Source organism: Anticarsia gemmatalis, chromosome 4 (assembly GCF_050436995.1).
Source record: "Anticarsia gemmatalis isolate Benzon Research Colony breed Stoneville strain chromosome 4, ilAntGemm2 primary, whole genome shotgun sequence".
In the NCBI taxonomy this organism is placed as follows: domain Eukaryota; kingdom Metazoa; phylum Arthropoda; class Insecta; order Lepidoptera; family Erebidae; genus Anticarsia; species Anticarsia gemmatalis.
Window position 1 is genome coordinate 8,686,785 of NC_134748.1, and position 26,787 is coordinate 8,713,571.

Genomic DNA, 26,787 nt, shown 5'->3' on the forward strand with positions numbered 1-26,787 from the left:
TCACATTGTTTTATTAATTTTAACATGACATTTTATCCTTACCTCGCGAATTGTATGGACCAAATATACTGAACATTTAGTCAAGCATAATTAGATAACATTATCTAAAAATAAGTGGGGTCAAAAAGAGGAAGACGACCTTTTCTAAGATGACCATTTAATCATTTAAAATGTAACAAAAGTTAAGCATTACAATATTCATCATATTTTATAATCGATACAAAAATACACTTAAATACATCAGTCGAGTCAAAAAATTATCACAGCGATATATTTATATTACATTTTGGATAAAATTTTAAACAAAATAATAACAAATTTAAACGCGTAGAAGCAATTTAGAAATACGTGATATTTGGTATAACAGTGTAATAATATATTAAAACTTATTTTACGTAATAACGTATGAGCATTAGTATGAAAATGTTGAGATCTCACCGTCTCGCGAACTAGCGTCGTTATCGTTTGAGTGGATATCATCTGCACAGGTTACGCAGCTCTGTCATGGCTGTCTGGGACACAGGGGTCTTGTTCCTCTCCATTTTATATCTGAAATAATACTCCATTAAAACGGTCATTTGTTTCAATAATATAGAAAAGTATTGATTTCAAGTGTTTAACGTTATCTGATATTTTGAGAAGAGAATAGGAGGATACGCGTGAGTTTAGAAAAAAAGATTGACAATACCTTCTCGACTAGACACTGCTCTTGTGTATACCAACCTCAAAAAAAGGCTTAATAAAAGTAAAAAAAAAAAAGAAAATTTAGCGGCGAACTTACTCGAAAATGTATTAAACCCCAAAATAATATTGTGCCTGGACATCATCACAGTATTCTGAAGAACCGATGTGACCAACTACTTATGGTTAATATTGGTTCCTTACCTGTTAAGAAAGTCATGCGCGACATCAGGTCTGTACGCCGCCATGTCTCGCAGGTATGCCTGATCGTTGGCCAGTGTACGGCGGTACGCGAGCTCACGCCACGCCTCGCCGCCGCGGCCTGCTAGCAGCACCAGGCCTTCCATGAAACTAGAAAAAATATTTCGTTGTTAATGTTTATGAATACTCATAAAGCCGTTAATGTGTTTAATAATAAAAACAACGGCTTTTTTTAAACGTGGGAAAGTTTAGGGTAGACTATCTCAAAATGTATAAAAATTATAAACATAGCTTTAAATTTTTAGTGCTATCGCAGTACAAAATAGCACAAAATTTAAGCATTGCTGAAAATTGAGTGACGTAGCAGTATTCCGCTAAAATTAAACATCAAACTCACCTCAAATATTCGCTAACAAGTCTATACATTTGTTCAGTACTCCTGTTCAATATGAGCCTGGTCGGCGAAGCATTAAGCAGTGAGATCTGCAGTGCGATCTGTTGCGCGAGTGCTGCCATCTCTCCCGCGAAGCCGGTACATCCTCCCTGCAGGTACAGTTCCGCGGCGTCCGTGCAGTGATTCAGTGCTGTTTCGAGCAGAGACCTCGTTGTTCCGTTGTCGTGGATTTGTAGCCAGGCTGGCGGTTGGAACGGCTTTTTGGATGTGGCCTGAAACATAACAATATCATTTCGTAAACTATGACTCTAACAAAGTAAGCGTGGGTATATTTTCTTTGAAGATGTAGATCAGTAGTTAATAAGTATAATCTTCGAACTATTCTACTACGGTCAGCTCTGTCTTCTGTCGGACTCCTACTGGCATTGACTATTATTTACTTACAAAAATACCCGAAACTGCATTTCCTGATAGTCAAACCGAGGTTTAGGGCTTCCAATCAAGATTAAATGGATTTACGTACCTTAGCAGCATCCAAAGCCAATTTTTCCAAATCATCTATCAGATTAAGCGCCTGTTTCCTCTTAACACTGGCCGCTTCAGCATACATGTTGAAATGTAAAGCGACCATTATGTAAGTGTCGGTATCTCCCGGACAGTGAGTCTTGAGGAAGTCTAGTAATCCTTGCTTGAACTCCGCTATCTTGTCTACTTGCTGACCTAACATGTAGTCGAACTGACCGAGCAGGAATTCGAATTGATGGTTTTCACGTAACGCCTGAAAGTATTACATAGTTATGAGAACGTTGGTATATGTGTAAATTAGAAAATAAAATTAGTACCAATTAACCAAAACGTTTAACTATGAGCCGCCCGTGAGCAGGCGCACCATGAGGCGCCAGGAGCGCGCGGCCAGCAGGCGCGCCGCCAGCGCCTGCGCCGAGCGCAGCGCCGTGGCCACCAGATGTAATACTTAACAATAGTAATGCAGTAGATACTGACCTGGAAGACATAAGCACACTCGGTGTAGCGCGCGAGCCCCGTGAGCAGGCGCACCATGAGGCGCCAGGAGCGCGCGGCCAGCAGGCGCGCCGCCAGCGCCTGCGCCGAGCGCAGCGCCGTGGCCACCAGATGTAATACTTAACAATAGTAATGCAGTAGATACTGACCTGGAAGACATAAGCACACTCGGTGTAGCGCGCGAGCCCCGTGAGCAGGCGCACCATGAGGCGCCAGGAGCGCGCGGCCAGCAGGCGCGCCGCCAGCGCCTGCGCCGAGCGCAGCGCCGTGGCCACCAGATGTAATACTTAACAATAGTAATGCAGTAGATACTGACCTGGAAGACATAAGCACACTCGGTGTAGCGCGCGAGCCCCGTGAGCAGGCGCACCATGAGGCGCCAGGAGCGCGCGGCCAGCAGGCGCGCCGCCAGCGCCTGCGCCGAGCGCAGCGCCGTGGCCACCAGATGTAATACTTAACAATAGTAATGCAGTAGATACTGACCTGGAAGACATAAGCACACTCGGTGTAGCGCGCGAGCCCCGTGAGCAGGCGCACCATGAGGCGCCAGGAGCGCGCGGCCAGCAGGCGCGCCGCCAGCGCCTGCGCCGCCAGCGCCTGCGCCGAGCGCAGCGCCGTGGCCACCAGATGTAATACTTAACAATAGTAATGCAGTAGATACTGACCTGGAAGACATAAGCACACTCGGTGTAGCGCGCGAGCCCCGTGAGCAGGCACACCATGAGGCGCCAGGAGCGCGCGGCCAGCAGGCGCGCCGCCAGCGCCTGCGCCGAGCGCAGCGCCGTGGCCACCAGATGTAATACTTAACAATAGTAATGCAGTAGATACTGACCTGGAAGACATAAGCACACTCGGTGTAGCGCGCGAGCCCCGTGAGCAGGCGCACCATGAGGCGCCAGGAGCGCGCGGCCAGCAGGCGCGCCGCCAGCGCCTGCGCCGCCAGCGCCTGCGCCGAGCGCAGCGCCGTGGCCACCAGATGTAATACTTAACAATAGTAATGCAGTAGATACTGACCTGGAAGACATAAGCACACTCGGTGTAGCGCGCGAGCCCCGTGAGCAGGCGCACCATGAGGCGCCAGGAGCGCGCGGCCAGCAGGCGCGCCGCCAGCGCCTGCGCCGCCAGCGCCTGCGCCGAGCGCAGCGCCGTGGCCACCAGATGTAATACTTAACAATAGTAATGCAGTAGATACTGACCTGGAAGACATAAGCACACTCGGTGTAGCGCGCGAGCCCCGTGAGCAGGCGCACCATGAGGCGCCAGGAGCGCGCGGCCAGCAGGCGCGCCGCCAGCGCCTGCGCCGAGCGCAGCGCCGTGGCCACCAGATGTAATACTTAACAATAGTAATGCAGTAGATACTGACCTGGAAGACATAAGCACACTCGGTGTAGCGCGCGAGCCCCGTGAGCAGGCGCACCATGAGGCGCCAGGAGCGCGCGGCCAGCAGGCGCGCCGCCAGCGCCTGCGCCGAGCGCAGCGCCGTGGCCACCAGATGTAATACTTAACAATAATAATGCAGTAGATACTGACCTGGAAGACATAAGCACACTCGGTGTAGCGCGCGAGCCCCGTGAGCAGGCGCACCATGAGGCGCCAGGAGCGCGCGGCCAGCAGGCGCGCCGCCAGCGCCTGCGCCGAGCGCAGCGCCGTGGCCACCAGATGTAATACTTAACAATAATAATGCAGTAGATACTGACCTGGAAGACATAAGCACACTCGGTGTAGCGCGCGAGCCCCGTGAGCAGGCGCACCATGAGGCGCCAGGAGCGCGCGGCCAGCAGGCGCGCCGCCAGCGCCTGCGCCGAGCGCAGCGCCGTGGCCACCAGATGTAATACTTAACAATAGTAATGCAGTAGATACTGACCTGGAAGACATAAGCACACTCGGTGTAGCGCGCGAGCCCCGTGAGCAGGCGCACCATGAGGCGCCAGGAGCGCGCGGCCAGCAGGCGCGCCGCCAGCGCCTGCGCCGAGCGCAGCGCCGTGGCCACCAGATGTAATACTTAACAATAGTAATGCAGTAGATACTGACCTGGAAGACATAAGCACACTCGGTGTAGCGCGCGAGCCCCGTGAGCAGGCGCACCATGAGGCGCCAGGAGCGCGCGGCCAGCAGGCGCGCCGCCAGCGCCTGCGCCGAGCGCAGCGCCGTGGCCACCAGATGTAATACTTAACAATAGTAATGCAGTAGATACTGACCTGGAAGACATAAGCACACTCGGTGTAGCGCGCGAGCCCCGTGAGCAGGCGCACCATGAGGCGCCAGGAGCGCGCGGCCAGCAGGCGCGCCGCCAGCGCCTGCGCCGAGCGCAGCGCCGTGGCCACCAGATGTAATACTTAACAATAGTAATGCAGTAGATACTGACCTGGAAGACATAAGCACACTCGGTGTAGCGCGCGAGCCCCGTGAGCAGGCGCACCATGAGGCGCCAGGAGCGCGCGGCCAGCAGGCGCGCCGCCAGCGCCTGCGCCGAGCGCAGCGCCGTGGCCACGCCCTCGGGGTCGCACGCCACCGAGAAGCACTCGTGCGCCACCACCAGCAGCTCCAGGCTGATTATGTTCACCTGCACACGCGTACACACACTATAAAAATCGTAAAATACTGCCAAAACAACGATCCTACAATAATGTCCTCCTAGCCGATATACGGCTACGGCGGTCAGTTTCATTGAAACTGGCCATCTGTGCAGGACTTTGTTTTATAGTGTCCAAGTGTGTGCACAATACACAGGTACACTCTCTATTCCATCACTCTCATAGTTTGGTGGGACGGATAACCGACACGACCAATGAGAGGTCAGGCGCAGGACCGACGGCTTTACGTGCTCTCCGAGGCACGAAGCTCTTCGACCTCAACTTCCTAACTCCGGGCAATCTCTAAGAAATTCTTAACAGAAAATCTCAGAAAAGACTTTTTGGCCCGACCCAGGATTCGAACCCGAGACCTCTCGCACCGCAGTCGCATATACTACCGACCGCGCCACAGAGGCAGTTAAATCCTACAATATGGATATTTTTAGAGGATTTGCAGATTTACATATAGCTGACGCATGATAAAGAGATGGTGCTACAACATTTACATTTGTACATAATAATGGAACCAAAAATCTGTGTTATTCATTATAGAAATATCATTTTATTTTTAGCCGAGCTCAAAATGTTATTAAACACACCTTCGAAAAGAGCCATAATCTAGTGGCATGGCATATTTAATGGTCTTCTACTTTCAGTTTAATTATCTTAGTATTAAGATATTTTTTTATTATAAAGCCATAGTTTGCAGTTAGTTGTGTTCCTACCTGTTTTGTAGACAGCTTGGCACCTTTAGTAATCTTCCTGATATTAGACTTGACCTCGTACCGAATATGGACATTATTCTTATTGATCACATCGAACAGATTCCTTCTAGAATCTCTAGACATTTTATTTCCGGCCGTATACACAGTAGACACGGAGTACACCGACTCAGTTTCAGCCGACATTATCGTTCCTTCTTCCGTCAAAATTGATTCGGCTTCATCACCCTCCACGTTTTGATATTCTTCATCAATTAGAGTTTCTACATCAAGACAACTATCATCGAAAGTATTATCAGGTAGTTTTGTAGTTCCTGTAGCTTTGTAGATCTTCTGGAAAGCCATTAGATGGTCTAAGATAAGCCTGCCGATGTGACTGCAAGCGTCCGGCCTCATGTTCAAGAACATTTCGATGTCAGCATTGAGTGCGTAACCCCAGAGTGTGTATTGAAAATGTTCCTTTTGACGGAACGTCGATGTCTTTACCAGGTGCGGTGATATTATAGCTGCTACTATTTCTTTGCAGAGGTATTCGGCTACCTGGAATATAAGTTTTTTATGAGCCGATTTAATATTTTTCTACCTTAAAATAATAACAATTAGACATAAATCGTGTTTAAAACATCAACAAATTTTCGTAAGTGGTAAAACCACGAATAACTACTTACAAAGGCGTTTGAAAATATGATTCTTTCTTTGGTCTAATCTAATCTAATCTAATGCAAAGATTCAAAGTGAGAGAGAAATAAGAAATACTTTGTTTAAAATAGCAAGAAATAACATATCATACCTGTTTGTTAGGTATGTTGAAGGTCTTAAACACGAGGTTAGCGAGCGACATGCGCGCGCGGCCGCTCACGAGGTTGATGAAGTCCACGGCGCGGTTCTGGTACTTTAGCACTGAAAGGTAGTCCCATCCGATTTGAAGCGCTATGCGGAAATAACTGGCCACCTGCACAATCACAGTACAGATAGAAATAAACACTAAAGAAATATAAAACATTATATTATATTATTTTTGGTAAGACACGTCACGTCCCATTATTTAGGCATACAATATCTCGGAACACATAATATCTCTGATTACACACAAGCTGAAAAAAATAGTTCCTTCAAAGAAAATTATTGTCGACTAGCTTCTATTCAAGTGAGAGTGCAAAATAAATTAATGTATAAAATAGGCGGCAGTAAATAAATGAATAATAGTACCTGTTTAGCGAGTGTAAGCCCGCTCCTCACAGCGAGTGCGTCTAAAGCAGACAGTCTGTCAGCTTCCTCCCGCGCGGCCAAATGAGAGCTCTCCGGGGCATTCTCTTGCTTCTCTTGTATCACCACCAACTCTTCAAAACTTGCGTCCGATATACCTGAGACTAAAATAAAATGGTATTTTTTTTATTTTTTTAACAAAAATAAATTGATAAGTTTCGTAACACCTAACCAGCGCTAAAATTAATATTTTGAAAAAGTATTTTAACAGCGAAAATAAGAGCTAGTGAAATATGCAATATAGGAAATTTTAGAACTTAAAAGTTAAATGGAATCAACATCAAGAACATTAGTAAACAAGGTCAATCAACTCACTAGATAATTTATTCTGCAGCATAGGCGAAGAGATCACCAATCGCAGCTCTTGAGGCAGTTCATACGGCGAGCAACTTCCCTCCGCTAACTTCAAACACGTTCTAACTATCTGCACGGGGCATGCCGGTGGCCTATACCTGTACTCAGGCGGATTTTTAAACAATGCAGACAGACGGAAAGCATCTACCAACAGTTTTAGTTCTAGGAGTTGATTCATAACTCGTCTCCATGAATCTACCGCTTCAGGCTCTTCGAGAATAACCACTTTCTCTATATTACTAACATCAGATTCAATCTCAATCTCATCCAGCATCATAGAAAACGGCTTCTCTGCATCAGCTTTTCCAATTTTACTCGATATATTTTGATCCTTCTGCCCGTTGATAATAAAGTGCAAAGTGCTTTGGTAACTGTTCAGGAATATTGTGTTCTGTGCCTCGCTTTTGAAATACGCCTCCCACATAAGATGTTCGATTTCTTCGCGTCTTATCCCGTATTCTAAGTTCTCTTCGAACCAGCTCATTATTATTCGGTAGGAATAGAATCTTTGTACGGAATCGGAAATGTTATTGACGTGGGAGACTAAGAATTCTGTAGCGTCTTTGAACATAACAGATGACTTTTTGAAAGCCTCGCTGCATTCTGCTATGAAAAGAGTCATAGCTTTATCATCTAACGCGTCATCTTTCGACAGAAGATTTTCATACTTGTGCGTCCATTCCGCTATTAAAATCCCGTTCACTGGCACTCCCGTAAGCCGAGCTATTTTCAAAGCCACGTCGTAATTCCTATTAGCTGTGTACATTTCTACACATTCAAGTATGTATTCTTGGGAATCGTCTTGAAGCATTTTGGATATGTTCACGGCTAGTGAAGTTTCCATCGATATTTGTAAGATTTCGTATAGCGTCGTAAAATTGGGTGTTGGCACTGGAACAAAGAATTCGAATATAAATATTACACGAACTGTCAAGGCTCTTTACAATTCATAAATATTCTAGTACAGGATGACTTACCCATAAATCCTTTTTCAAACTGACACACAGCCAGACACCTTAAAAACTCTCTCTGATGGTAAGCACTATCGAAATTATGACTAAGTGCGATCTTGGCTAAGGACACGGAGACTCGTTGAAGAGTTTCCTTGGAAGGCTGCCAGGGGCCGCCACTGCACACGCTGTACTTGCGCTGAACGTGCTGCAGGAAGCTTGACAGCAGCTTCGTAGTGTCGCTGTCGAAGTTATGTTGACGAATACAGCGGTGAAGGAATGATGTGAACAGCGCTACCGGACTGTCCTGTAACATAAAGGTTTGATGTAAAACTACTGCATTTCCAAACAAAGATAGGTACTAATCCATTTTTTTGTTCTGAATTGGTAATTGGATATTTTGTATAGGAAAAAACGAATTAAAGCCCCGGTCGTATTTCGCTATAACTGCATTCATAGAAAATCGCGGTACATCTGTGACAATTTTCAATCCATTCATTAGCTTAGATCAAAACCATTTCACACAAAATTTATAACATGACAGTAATTATATCCAACTCACCGGCATAAATATAAGCATAGCTTCATGTAGCGTGGCGACGTATCCTTCTAATAGACACACTTCAGCGACCCGCTGGAACTGGTCTGCGGCCATATGCTGCTGCGTCATGAGCTGTTGCAGCGCTGGCTGAGAGCGAGTGCTTGGAGATAACGAGGATAACACCCACTGCGCCCAGAATACTAGCACTGCGTTGGGCTACAACAAGCAATATAAAATAAATTGTCATACTGTTACTAAACTTATTGTCATACTGTTGGGTAAAGGGTTCCTCCCGAAACGAGAGCTAAGCCTTGAGTCCACCACGCTGGCCAAGTGCTTCTTGGTACTGGTAAAGAACTAGAAAAGAGGTGATAAGTGATAATTTTACCTAATACGCACCTAGCTGTGAATAGTTATGATATGTCAATAATTGTTGTGCTTGTGTATCTAAAGCGCGTGTATCTACCTAATACGATAAATTTTGAATCAGAATCGTCTATGTCACAAATAATAAGGCAAACAGCAGGTCATTTGATGGTTATAATGCGTTGACGTTATGTCGACTTGTTATTAGTTTGACGTAATGGTATCTTATTGCTAATTGTATCTAAATATCTATCTTATAAAGTTATCTTTACCTCATAACAGCTAGCGATGAGCACAAGCAAGGGTTCGCGGCATATTTCGGCGGCCTTAAGTAAAGCAGCAGGTGGGTCTTCCGGGCCATGACAAGCGGCCGCTACCTCCCACAACTCGCGACCCATGTACGCGCTAGATGAAAAATCAAACGTTCCATTTGTTGTTGGGCTCTGAAACATAGTTTAAGATATAGTAATTAAAAAAGTATAAGACAAGATATATTACGTTTTTATATTGGTGGAGCACTTACAACTTCGACCGAGTTAAGTCTCGAAGCTCGCCTCTGCCCGTTATTGGTGCACGATTTAAAATCCTTTTCAGACATGTCTTCTGAACTTCTATGCAGCATTATATGCTTCAAATGTTCCGCGTAAGACTTCTTCTCAAACTCCTGTGATAACTGCAGCATTTGACTCATTGGGTAACGAAACACATCACCGAACAGTAAGAAGTTGAACCACGAATTTGTTTTAACAAACTCACGTAACTGTGATTCGGGTAGTGGTAAGTTATGTAGTACTGCAAACTTAACCATTGTCTGAGATTCATACAATACTAGTGACATGTCCACTTTTCCATCTAACTTCTTTCTATCCAACAATTTACTCAAAGTTATTTCCTCTAAGTATCGCAACATTTCCCTCGCAGCCTCGTCATTACTCTGAATTAATTTCGACATGTACTCATTGACAGTCTTGTTCGCCTTTTCTTCGGAAAATCCTCTGTAATTGATCATGTGATCTTTGATCATTTTAGCGGCGGAAACGTGCACCCTGCACCTTGTTGGGTTGCATCCAATCATAGCTATGAAAGACACAGTGCAGGCTGTCATTGCTCCATCGAACCAGTTCTGCAGAGCTAAAGCGTGGGCCTCACAGCAAGCACTCTTTACACCCTTGTCCTGTAAACGATTATACGTCTGATATTGCTGCGCTACAAATGCTTGGCTCGCATTGCAAGGTCGATATTGTTTTAAGTAATAAACATGGTTCAATTTAGCCACATAGCCAAACTTCTTCATTAGTTTCTCATCAGCAAAATCTGGCATCTCCATCGCTCGTTGAGTCAAAGCCTTAATGCTAGCAGCTTTTACGTCAACATCACTTGACAGCAAACTGCCTAGACTTCTTCTATCTGGCTTATCAGTTAGCAGACTGTTAGTATTCTGGTTCACTAGCTGGAACTCAAATATCTTGGACACGTCCAGCCCGCGGTATCCAGACAACAGCTGATAAACATTCACGTCTTTAGACTCATACGTTTGATTAACATCAGAAAATTTCTTAAAGATACTATACAAATGTGGAAGCTCATCTTTATACTTCTTATTTGGCAATTTGAATTCTTGGAATTGTAAATAGTCTTCTTTAGAAAATATGTCGAATAACAACTTAGTGTCTTCAAGAAGTATCATTCCGAGGACCAAGTGTGGATTAGTAGAGATATAGTCGTCGATATTTTCGTTGGCGATCTGAACACAAGTTTTATACACAGGCAAGACATGGCTCTGCCGGTCTGATGTTTGCTCAATGCTCTTAAACAACAACCACAGTTCTATACAATCTTTAGGTTCCCTTTCAACTTCAGACAAATCTGTATCCAATATGTTGCCTTCTACACATAATGTTAGAACTTTATATAATTTGTTTTTTACGCAATACTTTGCTAGCTCTACATAAAAATGTTCCCTGCTAATCGTGGAACAAGATTCAGTAAAAATATCATCAATCAACTTCAAGTTTTGCGTGCGAGATAATCTGGATATAATTTGGCATAGATTATTTCGTTCAGCCTCATTTACTATGCCGTACGATGATAAGGTGTCATAAATGCAAAGTTTTGTATAGGCAAAACAGTTGCTGGTGGCAACATTCTCGATCATTTCGTTAGTGACAGGCCACTTGCGAAATATTTCGTCTAGGTTTTCAAGCACTTGTGAATCGAAACCTATGGTGTCGACATTTAAGAACTTTTTAACAAAACCTTCGTTGTTAAAGAAGTTGTATCGCGCGTTCATGTCTCGAACCACCTCAGATGTTTGCACATTGATCCAACGAACTAAGATCATTGCTTTATTATTCTCTACTAAATAGTTCCACATTTCTACAGGCGCCGAAAAATCTAGTAAAGAGAATTCTGAAACAAATCATTGGTCTATTAATCACTTGGAAACAAGAGTTACAAGTAGTTACATTACAACTAAGTATGGCAGTATGTTTGGTAAACAATATGTTTATTGCATATCAACTGCTGTACAATTTCAATCTCTATCATGAGGAAATAAAGTTCAATTTTGCTAAGTTTTATGTATGTGACTATTTATATAGCACAGTATAGTAAGTCAATATGTGATTGCTAACATAAATTATATTTGTTAGTCTCAAATATTGTTATCAAAATCAATAAAGTACAGCATAATAGTATACAAGAATAGATTTCATTAAGTAATTAACATGGAACTATGTTTCCTAACAGTGAGTTCCTGTCTTGTTTACATTATTTTCAATAACTAATGATTGTGATTTTAAATTAATATATTTTTTTCCTCACAAGAGTTTATTGGTACCTATATGTATTTACAGCCAAACCTACCTCTTATTATGCATTCAGATAATATAGCAACAAGAAAAAAAAATGCAAAGCCAAATTACACATTATAATAATAAAAAATTCAAAGCATCTGTTTCAAATCTTGTGACGAATATTTTTGATTCTTAGAGTGAAAATAAAATTAAATTAAGAAATACCTAATATAACTCACCAAAACAATTAAAGAACAATGCAGTAGCTATTTTACTTTTCCATTGTTCAGGATATTTCTCAATCTTCTCAATAGTCAAAGCTTTTATTTCACTCTCAGTCACCACTAATATATTCTTGCCAGACCCAAAAACCTTATTCTGTTTGAATGTGCCATCACTTTCAAATGATTTCTCAAGGTACCGAAGAAGGTTCCAGTGTCTTTTGAAATTTTGATATTTCTCCAAGTTTTCAGGTACCATATCCTTTGCTATCTTTTCTAAATGTTCAACAATGAAGTCTCTGTACTGTATCTGTGCAGAGTCCCGAGCTAAAGTCATTAAATGATCCTCAGGGTTTATCTTCACTTTGTTTAGAACATGAAGAACTTTAAATATCTGTTTTCTCATGAGCAGTTGTATTGTCCAGGCTTTTACCTACAACAATTTGTGGAAACAAACATGTTTTCATTGTTTTCAAACATTATTTATGTAGAAAAACTTACTACAAATATATCATGATCATAAATGTAATTTTAAAGAATAGTGGAAAATTTGTAAATATAAACAAACACAGGTCATTCACCTCAGTATGAAACCAATCTCTCGCTGTAGATTCGCTCCACCCATTTTTTTCTGTTAGAAATTTGATGGCCAAGTTGATGTGAGTTCCTTTTGCAGCAGCTTCCCTGACCACATCTTTTTGAGACTTTGCTTCCCAACACGACCAAATAATCCTATCATTTTGTGATAGCTGCTCCTCCATATTTTACAGCAACATTAAAACACTTTTTGGATTGATATTGCACAAAACTGTAGAACCATGGAACAATGAATAGGTAACAATGTTCACACAAAACAAAAATATATTAGCAATACTAAGGATGGTCATTGAAATATTGATCTTATGACTCTTAGAATAAAATCTATTTTACACCAGTTTTTATGGATTTAAGAACTGAAGAATGAAGTTGACGTGAGTCGTGAAGTACATTTCAGCTGACAGTGACATTGACAGTTATTGTTAGGGTTACAAATTTGCAAATGAAACATCCCCAAATAAAATAGCAATCGAAAAGTACGACTTATTTCTTTATATTTTATATTTAATACTGTGTTATTGGCGGATTGGGCTAAACAAACAAGATATAAAAATGGTACAAGCATTCTTCTCATCATCAGCATGAAAAAAAGACCAATTAGGATGATAGCATGTATAATAATTTTAAAAGCACTGAACTTTATACTTAAGTAAATTTCAATTAAAAGGATAAAACATATATTTTTACTGTAACGATTATCAACTAATGTACAGTGAAAGAACAAAAGGCCCATAAAAATTAATTTAAAAAATCGTACTACTAGGCATAAAGTATTTCCCTTAAGCTGGCGATAATTTATATACTGACAACACCAACTTCGTTTTTTTTTTATTTGACACATCACTTTTAGGCACAGGCATAAGTTGTCATGCCTAGTGGGTATGGTTTTTTTATTATTGTAAAATATTGCAAAATATTTGCATAGAACTAACATCCAAATCGATCGGGTAATATAAAATTCACCTATGATCATAATAAGCAAAATTTCGACTATACTGTTTAAGATTAAAATTCATGCTCAGTTCAAGGATTTACTATGCATAGGTAAGTACCTAATACCTATTTGTTTGTTTGATGTTGCCAAGCAACTAGCTTTCATTGAAAGTCTTGTAGCCAGTTGCCTACTTTGAAGTGGTTTTTGAGAATTAAATAAATTATGGCAGAAGAACTACAAAAGGTTCACTTATATTACGATGACATAAACAAAATCAGAGTAATAGAAACCCACGTCCAGAAGGAAACTGAAGATCTAAAGGATACTTGCAAGGAGTATGAAACGAGTTAGTGATGAGAACGCATGTATTGTTATGATGTCTCATGCATGACGTAGCCTTAACAGACTGATTACATACATAATGTTATTTATCTTGATACCGTGTGTCTCCCTTGCATTGTGGGGACATTGATAACATAGATATTATTTCATATTCAGCGATAGCCCTTGTCACGCAGATTCAGTACGATTTAACCCTGCGTGCGCAAGGCTAGAATATGTAACACAAAGCGCTAGGTGGGTGTGACACACCCAGAAAGTAAATGCGTGGTTTTACCACAGTATTATTTTCAATGCTTATTTTCTTGAATAATATACTAGTGTTTACTCCTATTTTAATCTAATTTAAAGGCGAAACAAGAAAATAAGTGTATTAATGATATTTATTTATAAAATTAAAAAAGTAACACTTTCAACTGATATTAATTATTTATGACACGTGTTTATCACTTTTTATCAAAAATATGAAAATGAAAACAATTTAAAGCTTTTTTTCTTCTAGTATACTAAACATAACAACATAATAATACGTTTGATCAATAAAAAAACTAATAAAAACAAATTTATTTATCTTGAGATCTTGTGCAGTTTTCACAGACGAAAATGACGTGTCTTACAATATTTCTTTGTCTTTCTCTTACAATATTTTCCGACATAGTACATACATTTGACCCGTTTGGTGCTGTAAAACATTTCATTCCATTTTCCCCAACATAAAACTACCTTCCATATCATTTTCTTCTGATCCTATAGGCTGTTCTCCGTCATCTAACTCCTGCTCTGTCTCACTTCCAAAACTTCTTTCACTAACATGATCAATATCTTGGTCACTACCGATTTCGTCGGTAAAACTGTCTTAGGCTTCTTAGAAAAGACATAACAATCTACTTTGGTTATTTTCGTAAGATATTTTAGATTTTTATCCCGAAAATAAAACAAAACAATGCAAAAATAACTAGAAGAAAACAAAATGTGTTTGGTAAAATTCGTAACAAGAAGCGTAAGGTGGGTTGCACGCACCCGCTGACAGCTTCAACCCCGTATACACCATTTTCCGGGCGGCGGTCGGCTGAGGCAGCAGCAGTCGATGCTTCGGCACCTCCCCCCGCGCAGCTACTCAGGCGCACGACGCGTAATAACAATTCGTTATAAAAATATTTATCGATTTTTGTAGCTCTGGGTGTATCACACCCAACCTTACGCTCGCCGGGTTAAAAGCATTATTCCCATATTTTGCCTAATTTCTGCGAATCGGATATACATGCATGATTTAATTTTCTTTATTATTGCTTTCCAGAAATACAGGATTTCGGCAAAATTATCAATGCTTTGTTAGAGGTACTAAAAGAACTTGGCGATAATGTCGAAAAGAAAAAAATGGCAGCTATAGGTTCTATGAACCTACTCAAATCTATTTCAAAGGAAAAAGAGTCGGAGCAAGCCAAATTGCAGGTAGCTATTGAAACTCTGCCACGAAGTAAACTTCATATTTTTAACTTTACATACTTAACGATAGGTACCTACTTGCTTTTTTGCATTCTTTGCTCTTTTGGATGGCGCGGCGGTAGCACCTACTCTCATGACAAGTTGAATGATGCAAAATTGTTGCTGATGACTAGGATGAATTGTTTAATTTTGATAAAAGTATTTAAAATTATTCTTTACTTGTTCATTAATTTTCCAGGCCGAGATCAACGACCAAACAATTATACTCGAACAGCTCGACAATGAATATGATGCTCTGCAGATATTGGAAGCCACACAAATGGAAACCATTGAGTATTTAACACAAATAAGATAGTCTATTCAGATAATTGAGAAAATTGTCTTGAGGACTCATCAACATTCATTTTAACCAATGTAACATTTAATTGAATTTGAAATAAAATAAAACTATTTTCCAGTCGGTAAAAATGTAATTTTCACTGAAACACACATGAAATCAACACAGTTCCTATAGTCAAACTGTAAAACACTTTCACTGTATGGGGTTATTTATTCCGAATTGTTGCGTATTTTTATATTAAATCCTACTATAGGTCACAATTTGGAAACGTCAACTTAATCACAAAACTTAATATGATTATGTTTATATTACAATACCTGTGATTACAAAAATATAACTACTTATTACTACAGAGTAACACAGATAAACAATAGAAATATACATACATTTCCTTGATTCCAATTTTTTTAATTTTATGTAGGAACATGCCAATGTCATAATTTTATATACCAAACACCAATTTAATTCAAATAAGGCTCCTTTTGACTAAACTCAAAACAAAAGTCAATATTTGAGTTTTCACGAGCCAACATTGTATTTTTATTAAATTTTCATAAATAATTGAAGTCACATTATTAATAACATCATCATGATGATGTGTACTATAATTGTTGTACAAATAATTACTGATACATAATAATAAAAAATAGTCACAATAAATCAAATTATAATATTTTGTGATTGAAGTATTTAATCAATACAAATGGCGGTAATGTGACGTAAGATACCCTACTCACAATCATTTATCGGCCGTTTAATTCGATAGCCGTAACATAATAATTATGTACCTCGATACAATGAAAACTATATCCAGTCTTTTCACTGAAATAAAAGTGGAACAAAACCTAGCCAGTTCAAGCAACAAAAATATAAAGTGAGAAACCAATTACTCTGTAATATTTAAAGTGGGATTCAAATAACTAGATCATAGATATTAAAATTCTGTAACTTACACTTACAGCTTAGCTTACTAACTACTCGCTATCGTCAACAATCAGTTCTGGAATTTATCAATTATTCTCCTCCCTCCGTACAGTGTACTTACTACAATGCTTCAATCAGAATAGCAACACTGAATAGCCAACAATATCATGGTGATTAAATTACTATTTAATAAATGCCTGAAATTATTCAATGTGTTCTTATTAAAAGATCCATTCACGTTCGATATTATTGACTTCACTACGTCGACGAAACTATGTGCATGCATTGTTAATTGCTAAGTTTTGTCTGTACCTCTACTTGTCTAGTAATTGAGTTATTTCAAAAATTATTCCCTAAGATCATTGGCGAGTAATAAACACCGGGTCTCTCGAACCCGTATAAGGCAACACCGATACAACAAACTTCGAAATATTTAGTGTAAAACAATCGAGGGAGATTTTGTAGCAAAATATTGCTCATTACAAACAATAAATTATTACCAATTAATAAGTAGAATATGCTCGATGAAACCCTTACATGACATCCTGTCTATTATCATAATTTAAATTACAGTCTCCACCATACATTTCACAATACTATGTGTGGCTTGAACACTTTAGTCTATAATATAAGAAGTCTACACACTTGAAGTCACTACTGAACTTGAAAGAGGATCATCAACCTTTTGCCTTTTCGAGTCTTGTTGTTCCTCTTGGCTGGGTTCCTCCTCGGCGGCGCGCTTTTTGGTTCCCTCTGCACTGGAGTGCTGGCCCACGTCACTGATCACGCCATCTTTAAATCGCACTATAATAGCTGTCATGTTGTCGCACCCGGTACCGTCACCCATTGTGCTTGGTGCCAGGCAGTGATCAAACATCTGTAAAAAGATATAAACTCAATTATAGAGAAGAAACTAAAATCTATATAGTCCACACAATTAAATCGAAGTGACAGTAATACATACTTCCTCACAAATCTGTGAAAGCCTCTCTCGACCTTCAGCCAGCCTTGGCACAATAAAGTCGCAAACGTCTTGACTAGACATAAAGTTCCATATACCGTCGCAAGCGAGCACCATGAATTGGTCCTTTACTGGATCAATCGTTAACGTTTTCACATCTGGCAATGCTGTGATCATCTGTTCTTTGGGGCCTAGATCTTTGTTTTGCTTGTAAGAGTGGTCACCGATGGCGCGAGACAGATTGAGGCCGCCATTGATGCGACCGTCATTCGAGACTTTGCCACCTGCGTTTGTGATCCTCTCTAACTCGGGAGTGTCCTCTGGTTTGTGATCTATTGACATGTCAATGGCTTTTCCTTCTCGGCAAATGATGCAGCGCGAGTCACCGGCATTTGCTACGTACAACTCATTACCTGTTGACAAAGTAAAAAGAAGACATAAGTAATGTTTTAAATACCCAGAACCATAACTATACATTATATAGCTATGTAAACTTACCTCTGAGAAGTGCTACAACAGCCGTGCAGCCACTGTCGTTACCGGGCTCTTCTGTCATAGACAGATCCTCTTCGCCATCATCACTCGACTCATAATCTTCCTCTTCTTCGTCTTCTCCATCACCTGATATAAAACATGTACAAATTCAGTTATGTAACTTGTTACTATCACGTTTTGCAGGAAATTTAATATAACGAGCACATGTTCTGCAACTTACCGTCATTGGAAGACTCTTCAACACCATTAACATTTTCTTCATCAGAGGAGTTCACTTCGCCTCCCTCGAAGGTCTCGTCATTTGAGTCGCTTTCATCATCGTCTTCTTCGGCGGCTTGACGTAAGAGGGACTCATAAACCGCGGCCGCAGCGCGCCTGATCTTAGCATCCTTCGGCCTGTCGCGCGGCTTCGCATCTGAGCTGGACACTGTGGAGAATATAGCATAAAGTTATTGTAAATGTTTAAGAATTTAAAAAAATAGACTATTGTTTGCACATGTCTCGAAATGGAAATATTGTGCTCATGATCTACCTTTAGCTTTTCCTTTAACTGGTGTAGCAGAACCATTAGAAGACGTAATATTACTTTCTTCTCCGTCAACGGGCTTGGACTCTGTGACCTCTCCATTGCAGACTTCAGAAGAAGCGCCATTACCAGTGGCGGGCGCTGACGTGCTCTTGGCATCTTCGCTTTGTTCTGGCTGATGGCAGTTGTCCTCAGAGCTGTCTGGTGCAGTTGAATTGGTTTTGTCAACTTCCATAGCAGCTGGCTCGGCTGTTTTGTCATCGGGTTCGCTTGTTGAAACCTGTAAAAAGAACCATGCTTGTTAATAAAAGACGTCATTTTAATGTACCAGTTCTCAAGAAATATCTAAAATTACCGAAATTCATATAAATATGGATTCAAAAACTGACCTCTCCATTCAAATCCTTGTCTTCCTCATTGGAGTTGGTGGATGAAACACCTCCGGTGTCCTCATCAGCATTGTTGCCTTCTTCTGTGGACGACAACCCATTCTTGGTGGAGGATGCCTCAGCAGCTGGCTGCTCTGAGCTCGAGCCAGCTGCAAATGTGAAACCAGAACTGGAACTTGATGCACCAGCACCTATTGTAAAATATAAGCTGTAAGCCACGCAACTACAGGCACAACAAAACACATATATCTACATAGCATTCGCAACATGCAGCAATCACAATAATATTCATAACAGACATAATTATTCTTGAAAGTGAATCTCAGGAATCAATACTTATAAAATGTATAAATATTCTGTATAATTATTACAAGATTCTACACATTTGGCTTCATTGATGTGATTGAAAAGGCCAAGTACTTCAGCTAATATTATTATAATTTTGTAATTTCGAAACTTATTAAATTCATAATCTTAAACATTGCAAAAGAATCTAAGACATGCAAAATATTTAAAATAAACTTAAAAGCTACAATAGTAAAACATTGTATGTAATTTAACATATCATGCAAAACAACAAGATATTTAAATTTCTACTGTATGAAGATACTAGGAATATTATAGTTTAGGTAATTCCCCTTGTATTTAAACACTATGCAAAACTAAAATGATTTTTAGTAGGACAAATGCATGGTAGTGATTTGTTCTTGATTTGACTAAATTAATACTCAAATTATTTGTTTACAGACTAAAATTGATACTATGTTAAAAAAGAAACTGTCAATAAAATATTGACGAATCAAATTTTCTCTTTGGCTGAGGGAATTCCCATGTTTTGTTTGCAAATTATTACCATTAAATTAACTGACAATGTCAATACAGATAATGCAATGATGCACTCAGATAACACCACTTGTCACTCAATATAGTTGGCAGTTACCTGAGCTTCCAGGAGCTGCTTCATCTGTGTTCTTCTTGGCTCGAAGACAGGGTGACAATGGAGTAGCTGCCTCACCAAGTCTGTTTCGGTGAAGTGTGGATAGTTTGTTCTCATACTTGGCCAGCACTTCCTGTAACAAACATTTAAACAATACTTCAGTTAGTGCCTAAATAAAACCTAGAGTTTTAATTAAATTAGGTTTCTATCACCTATTTAAGTTAAGTTTTGAGTTAGATAACATATTTTCTATACATTATTATCCTCTGAAACATCAAAATTTTAATAAAATTATGTAACAGGAAATATGTTTAAAAAATTAAAACTCATATTGTATACTTCGAAAGACATGGCAATTTCAACAAGCAAGATTTTTAACAACTATTTCTTATAACATTTGAAAAAAACTATATTTACTTGCAAAGGCAGTCTGGCTTCTTGATACAGGTTGCTCACATTCTCATCTTCAGATTCCTCCTCATTGTCGCTCGGACCTGGTGGATTAATTTCACCTAAAATATTTTACAATTTGATAACAAAACAAAAAAGAAAATAAAAGAAAAAAACAAAATAAACTTCACATAGGTCCTGACTGTCTTAGACAAATTGACAGTACTATACCAAAAAGTGGGTAGTTTAAGATTATATTCAGGGACAGACTTGGTATATTTTAAATATTTTAACATAGTACTAGTCACTTGGCTTGGACTCCATGGCAGGATATTAATAATATATATTTTTTGAATTGTGCAAATAAGAGGATTATTTCTGCTTTAATCCTCTTTAAAAAGTTCATAGACTCACTATTATTAGTCTCATAAGTAAAATTCAATTATTTTTAAAATAAACATCACTACTAAGACATATAATGTGAGCAATGATTACATTAATTGCAGACAATCTTAATAATCTGCATTGTAAACAAGTTTGTTTACAGTGTTAACACAACACTCATGTTATGTGAATACAGTACTATAACACTGATTAAATGGTACAAGAAGTACTCTATAAGACCATAGTGAATAATTTGAATAGAACTAAAAAAAAACAAATGAAGATGTAAAAAAAATCACAAGAACTTATTGGTATTATAAGAAAAATATAAGTAAAAAATAACAAGACACAGTACATCAATAGAAAACATAAAATCTGCATAGAATTTTGATTTAAAATGTATATAGCTAAATGAAATTACTTAATCAAATGTAGTTAAGACATTATGCAAACATTTGACCTCTGCTATGTCCTATTTCTAACACTTGTAAATCACAACATGAAGTGTTTGTAGTTTCACTTACACCAATAAATAATCACTCAAGTATTATTATGTCTACAGAAAATGTGTAGAAAACTATATTTTATTGAATGGTTATTGAAGCTGGAATTAAAACTTATAATAATATTATAGTGACCTCTAACATTTAAGCTACATTATTCCCAGTGATTCTTCATACATTTGTTAGAATAATGACTCGCTAATGCATATGAAAGTTGTGATAAAAATATATATGAGACATTTAGATTTCTTAGATTAGATAGAAGAAGATTAAAACTTGCTTACGTTTTTTGATCTAACAAGCTGCTTCAGAAAAAAAATGTATCCCATGTGGGTGAAAATTTAATTGGTTATATTAAAATGTAAATAATATATGTTATTTCTTACCAGCCAATTCTTTCAGGATATCCATCACTTCTTTTGTAGCAATTGAAGCATCAAATCCAAGGAAAGCCTCCTCTAAAGCCTTTGTCAAATCACCACTTTTATAAGCTTCTGTATTTTTGATAAAATTTGGCAGTTTTTGGGAACAGTAAGTGGCCACCTCTGCACCCCCATGACCATCATAGACAGCAAACAGAGATGTATTCTCATCATACTCCAGAATAGTATTATGTGCATCCTATAATAAAATAGTCAATTTATAAAACAAACTTCATTTACAACATGTTTACAGACTTCTAAAACCGGATGTAACTGTATTAAGGTAGGAAATGCTTAGTTCAAATGAGCTTTCTACAAATAGAACTACTGTTATAATCTCCACCATAGCAGTAATGCATCGCTTTCCTTAATCGTTATATTCCCGTAATACGACATAAACTTTGATACAACACAAACGTTCGTACTTAGACATGTACATAGTCCATGTAATAGGTGCGATATCTAGAAATGCTAGACAGCGTTAACCACAAACATTACACGACTAATTACAAGAGCACAGTTATACACACGAGGTTTGGGATGCTTGTGTATTGTGAATTACAGATGCATTTTAGCGGCTTTGTGCAAGATTCAAACATATAATTTGAACTAAACACTAAAAGTACCTCTTGGTTGACACGCCATCCCTGCATGGAGCTTGCACCGCACTCAAGTTTATTGTTAGCTTCATCGCTGGACACTTTTTCTGTAACGGGCTCAGATAAATAGGCACCCATATTGGAATGTTATAAACATGAAATATAATTACTAAAAATAAATAATTGAGGCGCGAAAACCTCTGAAAAATCGCGCAGGCGGCAAGCTAACCAGAGTCAGTCAGTCAACCGCCGAGAATGAAGTTGCCAGTGAAAAATATTCTCAAATTGTTTAATTATCTTTAGTCCAAAACTAAGCTCATTTTGAAATTATTTACTGAATAAGTATACAAAAATCCAACTGTTGGTTGATGAATTTATACTCTTCCCATAAATTGAGTATTATTAATATTCATACAAAGAATGCCATAAACTATTGACCGAAATTAGTTGCAAAAGTTGATAGTCCGTAAGTCCGAAACTAATAGTAGTACGACAACTTTTAAATATTAAAACCAGTGCATTAAAAAAAACTAAACTAAATTCAAACAAATAAGTGTACAATTCTGATGGTGATGACCATCAGAATGTGCTTCGACGTTTGGTAAAGATTTGGTCGTAGTGTTAAGAATCACTTAATCTTTGTACCTACCTATCTTGGTGATTGTTGCATTTGTAACGCCACTAGATTTGTCAATAAATATGTGTTTATTCTGAATAAAATTCGAAGCTTTTCATTTTATAGAGCCACCGGGATCCTTAACAGTGAACAAACAAGAGGCACTTTGTGTAATAAGTTGATCCCAGAACAGAGCTTTCTCGTAAAGTAGTAGGAATTGAACCTCTGACCTTTTAATAGACCTCAGGTTGTAATAAAAGGCTAGGCCAATGATAGAACTAAGTGGTTCAGACTTTTTGTCGTTGTAACTCAAGAAACAGATATACAAAAGATACAAATTAAATATATTTCTTTTATCCGTTTCCATAATATATTATAACGTCAGTCTCAATAAGTATTGGTTTATTAATAAAAATGGTAATACTGGTTTTCTTAATGGTCATGACAAAATAGATAAGACATAAAATATGATAAGAATAGCTGTTTAACAGGGTCAGAATGATAACAGACTCTTAGTGATCACTTACAATTCGTACATCGTAATCGTTAAAAGTTTTCCAATCAAACATGGAATCTGTTTACGATCGTGCACTTTCGGAAGTAGGCAATAGCGGGACGTTTCAAAAAAAGTTCGATTTCTTTTATAATGTAGTTTTTACGACTCTCTGGTCAGTAGCTTATAACAACATAATATTAGCTCTAACGATCACACCTCACATGTGCCAGATGCCAGAGAAACCAGAAAACATCAGTGAAATTTCATGGAAAGCCAAATATATACCGGTGTAAGCGGACTTAAGTCATCAAGCTTTTTTTACAATAGATGCAACCAATGCGGATTTTACCGAAATATTTAACATATTTTTGTGTTTGAATTCAGCGTCGAAAGTGAAACTGGCAGAGAAAAGTTCAGTGATTGTTTAATTTATACAAATGAAGCAACAAATGTCACGAAAGGTATTTGTTACACTCTACACAAAATCAAATTAAAATTTGACTTATTTTCAGAAACAAAATCAATTTATATTGAGAAGTAAATGTTAACTCTTCTTTTATTACAGAATGTAATATTTTTGAATTCGACAAGACTTGGTTCGAAACAACTGTTCCTTCGGACAATAATTGGGTATGCGAAAATGAAATAAATATTGCAAATATTTATGCGTACGCCCAAATTGGAGAAATGATCGGATCTTTTTTCTTTGGGTGGTTTGGTGACGTGTAGGTATATCTTTCCGATTATTGCAAGATATTTCACAATTGTATTGGTAGTATCATTAATATACACGTACGTTAAAACACTAATTAAATTTATTTTTATTTTCAGATATGGACGAAAACTAACATACATTATCTCTCTGGCCTTGTTAATCATAGGTCGATTTGTATCTGTTGTTGCAAGTTCATCATTCATATTATTTACCATAGGATGCATTATAGCTTCTTTTCCGTCTTGGTCGGCCATACAGAGTACTGCTGTTATATCTTTAGAAATATCTTCACCAAAAAGACGGACCACTGTAGCAAAGCTTCATCTTCTTGCTACAAGCTTCGGAAAGTGTTTGATGCCTTTTTTCTATTGGAAACTCAGAAATTGGAAGTCCTTTTTGATTGTTACAACGTCATTGCAACTACTGTTTTTGGTGATTTCTTGGTAATTTAATAATCACAAATATTTAACATTGAGAAAAATACGTAAAACTCATAATATCGAAGGTTCATGTTATTATCTGGAATCCAATATTTTTCAATGATTTTAGGAGGATAATAGAATCTCCACAATGGCTTTGGATAAACGGCAAATCGAAAAAAGCATTAAAGCATATCAAAAATATAGCAAAAGTGAATAAATGCACATTGAGTGCCGATACGGAGAGGGAATTTTTATCTACTACTTCGATAAACAACGATAAGTCGGAGACATTGGGTCCACTGGCTTTATTTTCAGGATGGCGTGTAGCTGTGCATACGACTTTACAGTTATTTTTATGGTATATAATTTGGGTATATTATCGTTCTTATATAGGTAGGTACACTTAATGAGATCTCAATGGTAAAACGTCTTCTCAAAGAGGCCAACTGGTAAAATTCTCACCGCTCGCTTGCTACAACAACGATGTACAGAAACGGTGTTGTTATTTTGAGACATGGATTACCTACATAATACCATTTTTGGCTATTTTTATAATTATCATTTTAGTGCACCTCTCCACTATCAGTTCGAGTCATGTCAGATTTATAGCATTCAGACACTAATTTTCCTAATAACAGAATCATGTCATTCCTGCACAGATAGAACGCTTTTAAAAAGCAGTTCTTGTTTTTTATATACACATTTGTTTCTCTTCAATATTTAGCCTATTTCATTGTCAGGCCTAAATAAACGTTTTGATTACCTTCAGGTTTTGCATTTCCGCTAATTATTCAGTAGCAGTTTTTGGATCTGCAGAAAAATCTCTAGGAAACCCATTTTTGGAGTTTGCCTGGCAGTCTTTGGCCGAAATTCCAGGGTATTTTATAGCAGCGTTTCTAGCCGATCGGATCGGAAGACGTTTTACAGGAATAATTTCGTTTTCAATAACGACCATGATCTGGATATTTAGCGGGTTTCGAGAAACAAGTATGTACTTTTCGTTAATAGCGACATTTCTTATTATATTATGCTCTATACTCCTTACATATTTGCTCAAATTATTATTTTTTTGCAGGCAATGCTGAATGGCTGAAAAATGAATTGTTTAACACAATTTTAAGTGTTACGAATAGATCTTCGATGACAGTGTCATACTACATAATTAACTTATTGAATATGGAACTTTATCCAACTTGTTTAAGGCAGTCGGGGATGTCATTGAGTAACGTTATATCTGGTGGAGCTTCAGCATTTGGGTCGTATGTTCTGTACTTGGTAAGTTTAATATCATTAGACATTGAATTGAACAAACAGTAATATCTTCATTCGTTTCCTACCGGCTAGGAACTATTCTACCAACTTTATTCTAAAAAATTCTTTATATATTATTTTTAGGGGAGAAGAATAGATAATCGCTTACCAAGTGTAATATTATCTGTTACTACGGTTACATTTGGGATATTATCTATTTTCTATTTACCCGAAACATTGAATGCCAAACTACCGGAAACATTAGAAGACGCACAAAGGTTTGGAACGAAAGCAAATACTCATGAACCAACAAAAAGACTGGAAGAAGAAGTAGAACTGAATAATTTACATAAGAATTCTACAACCCCTTAACACCGCAATTAAACAATCTAATTTTGCGGGCAGAACAAAAGTTACCTATTTATATCACATTTATTTCTTCTTCACATTTACAATACTTTGCATAGCATTATGAATTACCTAAATGTATAACGTAGCACTTATAATTATTTTGGTATGGATAATTGATAATTATTAATACTACATAAATTAATAAAAATACTCGTAAAATGTATGTTTATTGTACATAATTTATTATTATCGCTATTTATAATTGAGAAGGTTATTATTATAGTTGAATATAGATGCAAAGCCAAAGTCTTTTCTTACTCCTTACGTCCAGTATCGATAAAACTTAATGCAAAAGAATATCATCCATCAGCTTGCTTAATATTTTTTCAAGCTGCAAAATAATAACTATATTAATCTAGTTGAACATTAAACTTTTGTTGTTTCCTTTCCACAGGCAATTAAATTATGGTTATGTACATATCAAGCTTAGGTCTTGCACTAAGCTCAATTTATTATCTGTAATCAAACTAGTGTTGTAAATTTATAATACTTAAAGAAAAAAAAAACTTACTTGATCGATTAAAATTAATACAACAATTTTAGAGATTCTAGTAGAATTTTCAATGGAATTTATTGAAGTTAGCAATATAACTGAAATGTTATTTC

General features: G+C 38.2%; 4 protein-coding genes across 7 annotated transcripts; 2 read left to right on the plus strand and 2 right to left on the minus strand.

Moving 5' to 3' along the window:
• Nucleotides 1-13: 13 nt before the first annotated feature.
• Nucleotides 14-13,045, minus strand: LOC142972450 (spatacsin). Its single transcript, XM_076113588.1, has 15 exons — nucleotides 12,666-13,045; nucleotides 12,103-12,517; nucleotides 9,592-11,477; nucleotides 9,341-9,511; nucleotides 8,724-8,918; nucleotides 8,189-8,468; nucleotides 7,173-8,102; nucleotides 6,801-6,961; nucleotides 6,382-6,543; nucleotides 5,595-6,131; nucleotides 4,662-4,859; nucleotides 1,800-2,054; nucleotides 1,280-1,548; nucleotides 886-1,032; nucleotides 14-549 (listed from the first exon to the last, which is right to left on the minus strand). Exons 1-15 carry the CDS (start codon nucleotides 12,843-12,845, stop codon nucleotides 477-479), a joined length of 5,859 nt encoding a protein of 1,952 aa, XP_075969703.1. The 5' UTR covers nucleotides 12,846-13,045; the 3' UTR covers nucleotides 14-476.
• A 504-nt stretch (nucleotides 13,046-13,549) lies between these two features.
• On the plus strand, nucleotides 13,550-15,895 carry IFT20 (intraflagellar transport 20). 2 transcript variants are annotated; one of them, XM_076113594.1, is made up of 3 exons: nucleotides 13,550-13,725; nucleotides 15,252-15,406; nucleotides 15,639-15,895. In XM_076113594.1, the coding sequence occupies exons 1-3, from the start codon at nucleotides 13,647-13,649 to the stop codon at nucleotides 15,753-15,755; spliced, it is 351 nt and encodes a 116-aa protein (XP_075969709.1). In that variant the 5' UTR covers nucleotides 13,550-13,646; the 3' UTR covers nucleotides 15,756-15,895. The 2 variants fall into 2 exon arrangements, with proteins under 2 accessions (XP_075969709.1, XP_075969708.1); XM_076113593.1 differs by lacking the exon at nucleotides 13,550-13,725 and adding an exon at nucleotides 13,766-13,961 and having other exon boundaries at nucleotides 15,639-15,889.
• Nucleotides 15,851-22,527, minus strand: LOC142972451 (protein phosphatase 1G). 3 transcript variants are annotated; one of them, XM_076113591.1, is made up of 10 exons: nucleotides 22,298-22,527; nucleotides 21,636-21,870; nucleotides 20,390-20,466; nucleotides 19,976-20,105; nucleotides 19,036-19,226; nucleotides 18,653-18,926; nucleotides 18,341-18,547; nucleotides 18,124-18,246; nucleotides 17,629-18,038; nucleotides 15,851-17,541 (listed from the first exon to the last, which is right to left on the minus strand). In XM_076113591.1, the coding sequence occupies exons 1-10, from the start codon at nucleotides 22,406-22,408 to the stop codon at nucleotides 17,302-17,304; spliced, it is 1,998 nt and encodes a 665-aa protein (XP_075969706.1). In that variant the 5' UTR covers nucleotides 22,409-22,527; the 3' UTR covers nucleotides 15,851-17,301. The 3 variants fall into 3 exon arrangements, with proteins under 3 accessions (XP_075969706.1, XP_075969707.1, XP_075969704.1); XM_076113592.1 differs by having other exon boundaries at nucleotides 19,036-19,184; nucleotides 20,390-20,484; XM_076113589.1 differs by having other exon boundaries at nucleotides 20,390-20,484.
• Nucleotides 22,528-23,397: 870 nt separating this feature from the next.
• LOC142987795 (organic cation transporter protein) lies at nucleotides 23,398-26,408 on the plus strand. The gene is made up of 8 exons (XM_076136726.1): nucleotides 23,398-23,671; nucleotides 23,767-23,843; nucleotides 23,948-24,107; nucleotides 24,214-24,540; nucleotides 24,647-24,877; nucleotides 25,289-25,506; nucleotides 25,595-25,794; nucleotides 25,915-26,408. Exons 1-8 carry the CDS (start codon nucleotides 23,454-23,456, stop codon nucleotides 26,140-26,142), a joined length of 1,659 nt encoding a protein of 552 aa, XP_075992841.1. The 5' UTR covers nucleotides 23,398-23,453; the 3' UTR covers nucleotides 26,143-26,408.
• The last annotated feature ends 379 nt before the right edge of the window (nucleotides 26,409-26,787 follow it).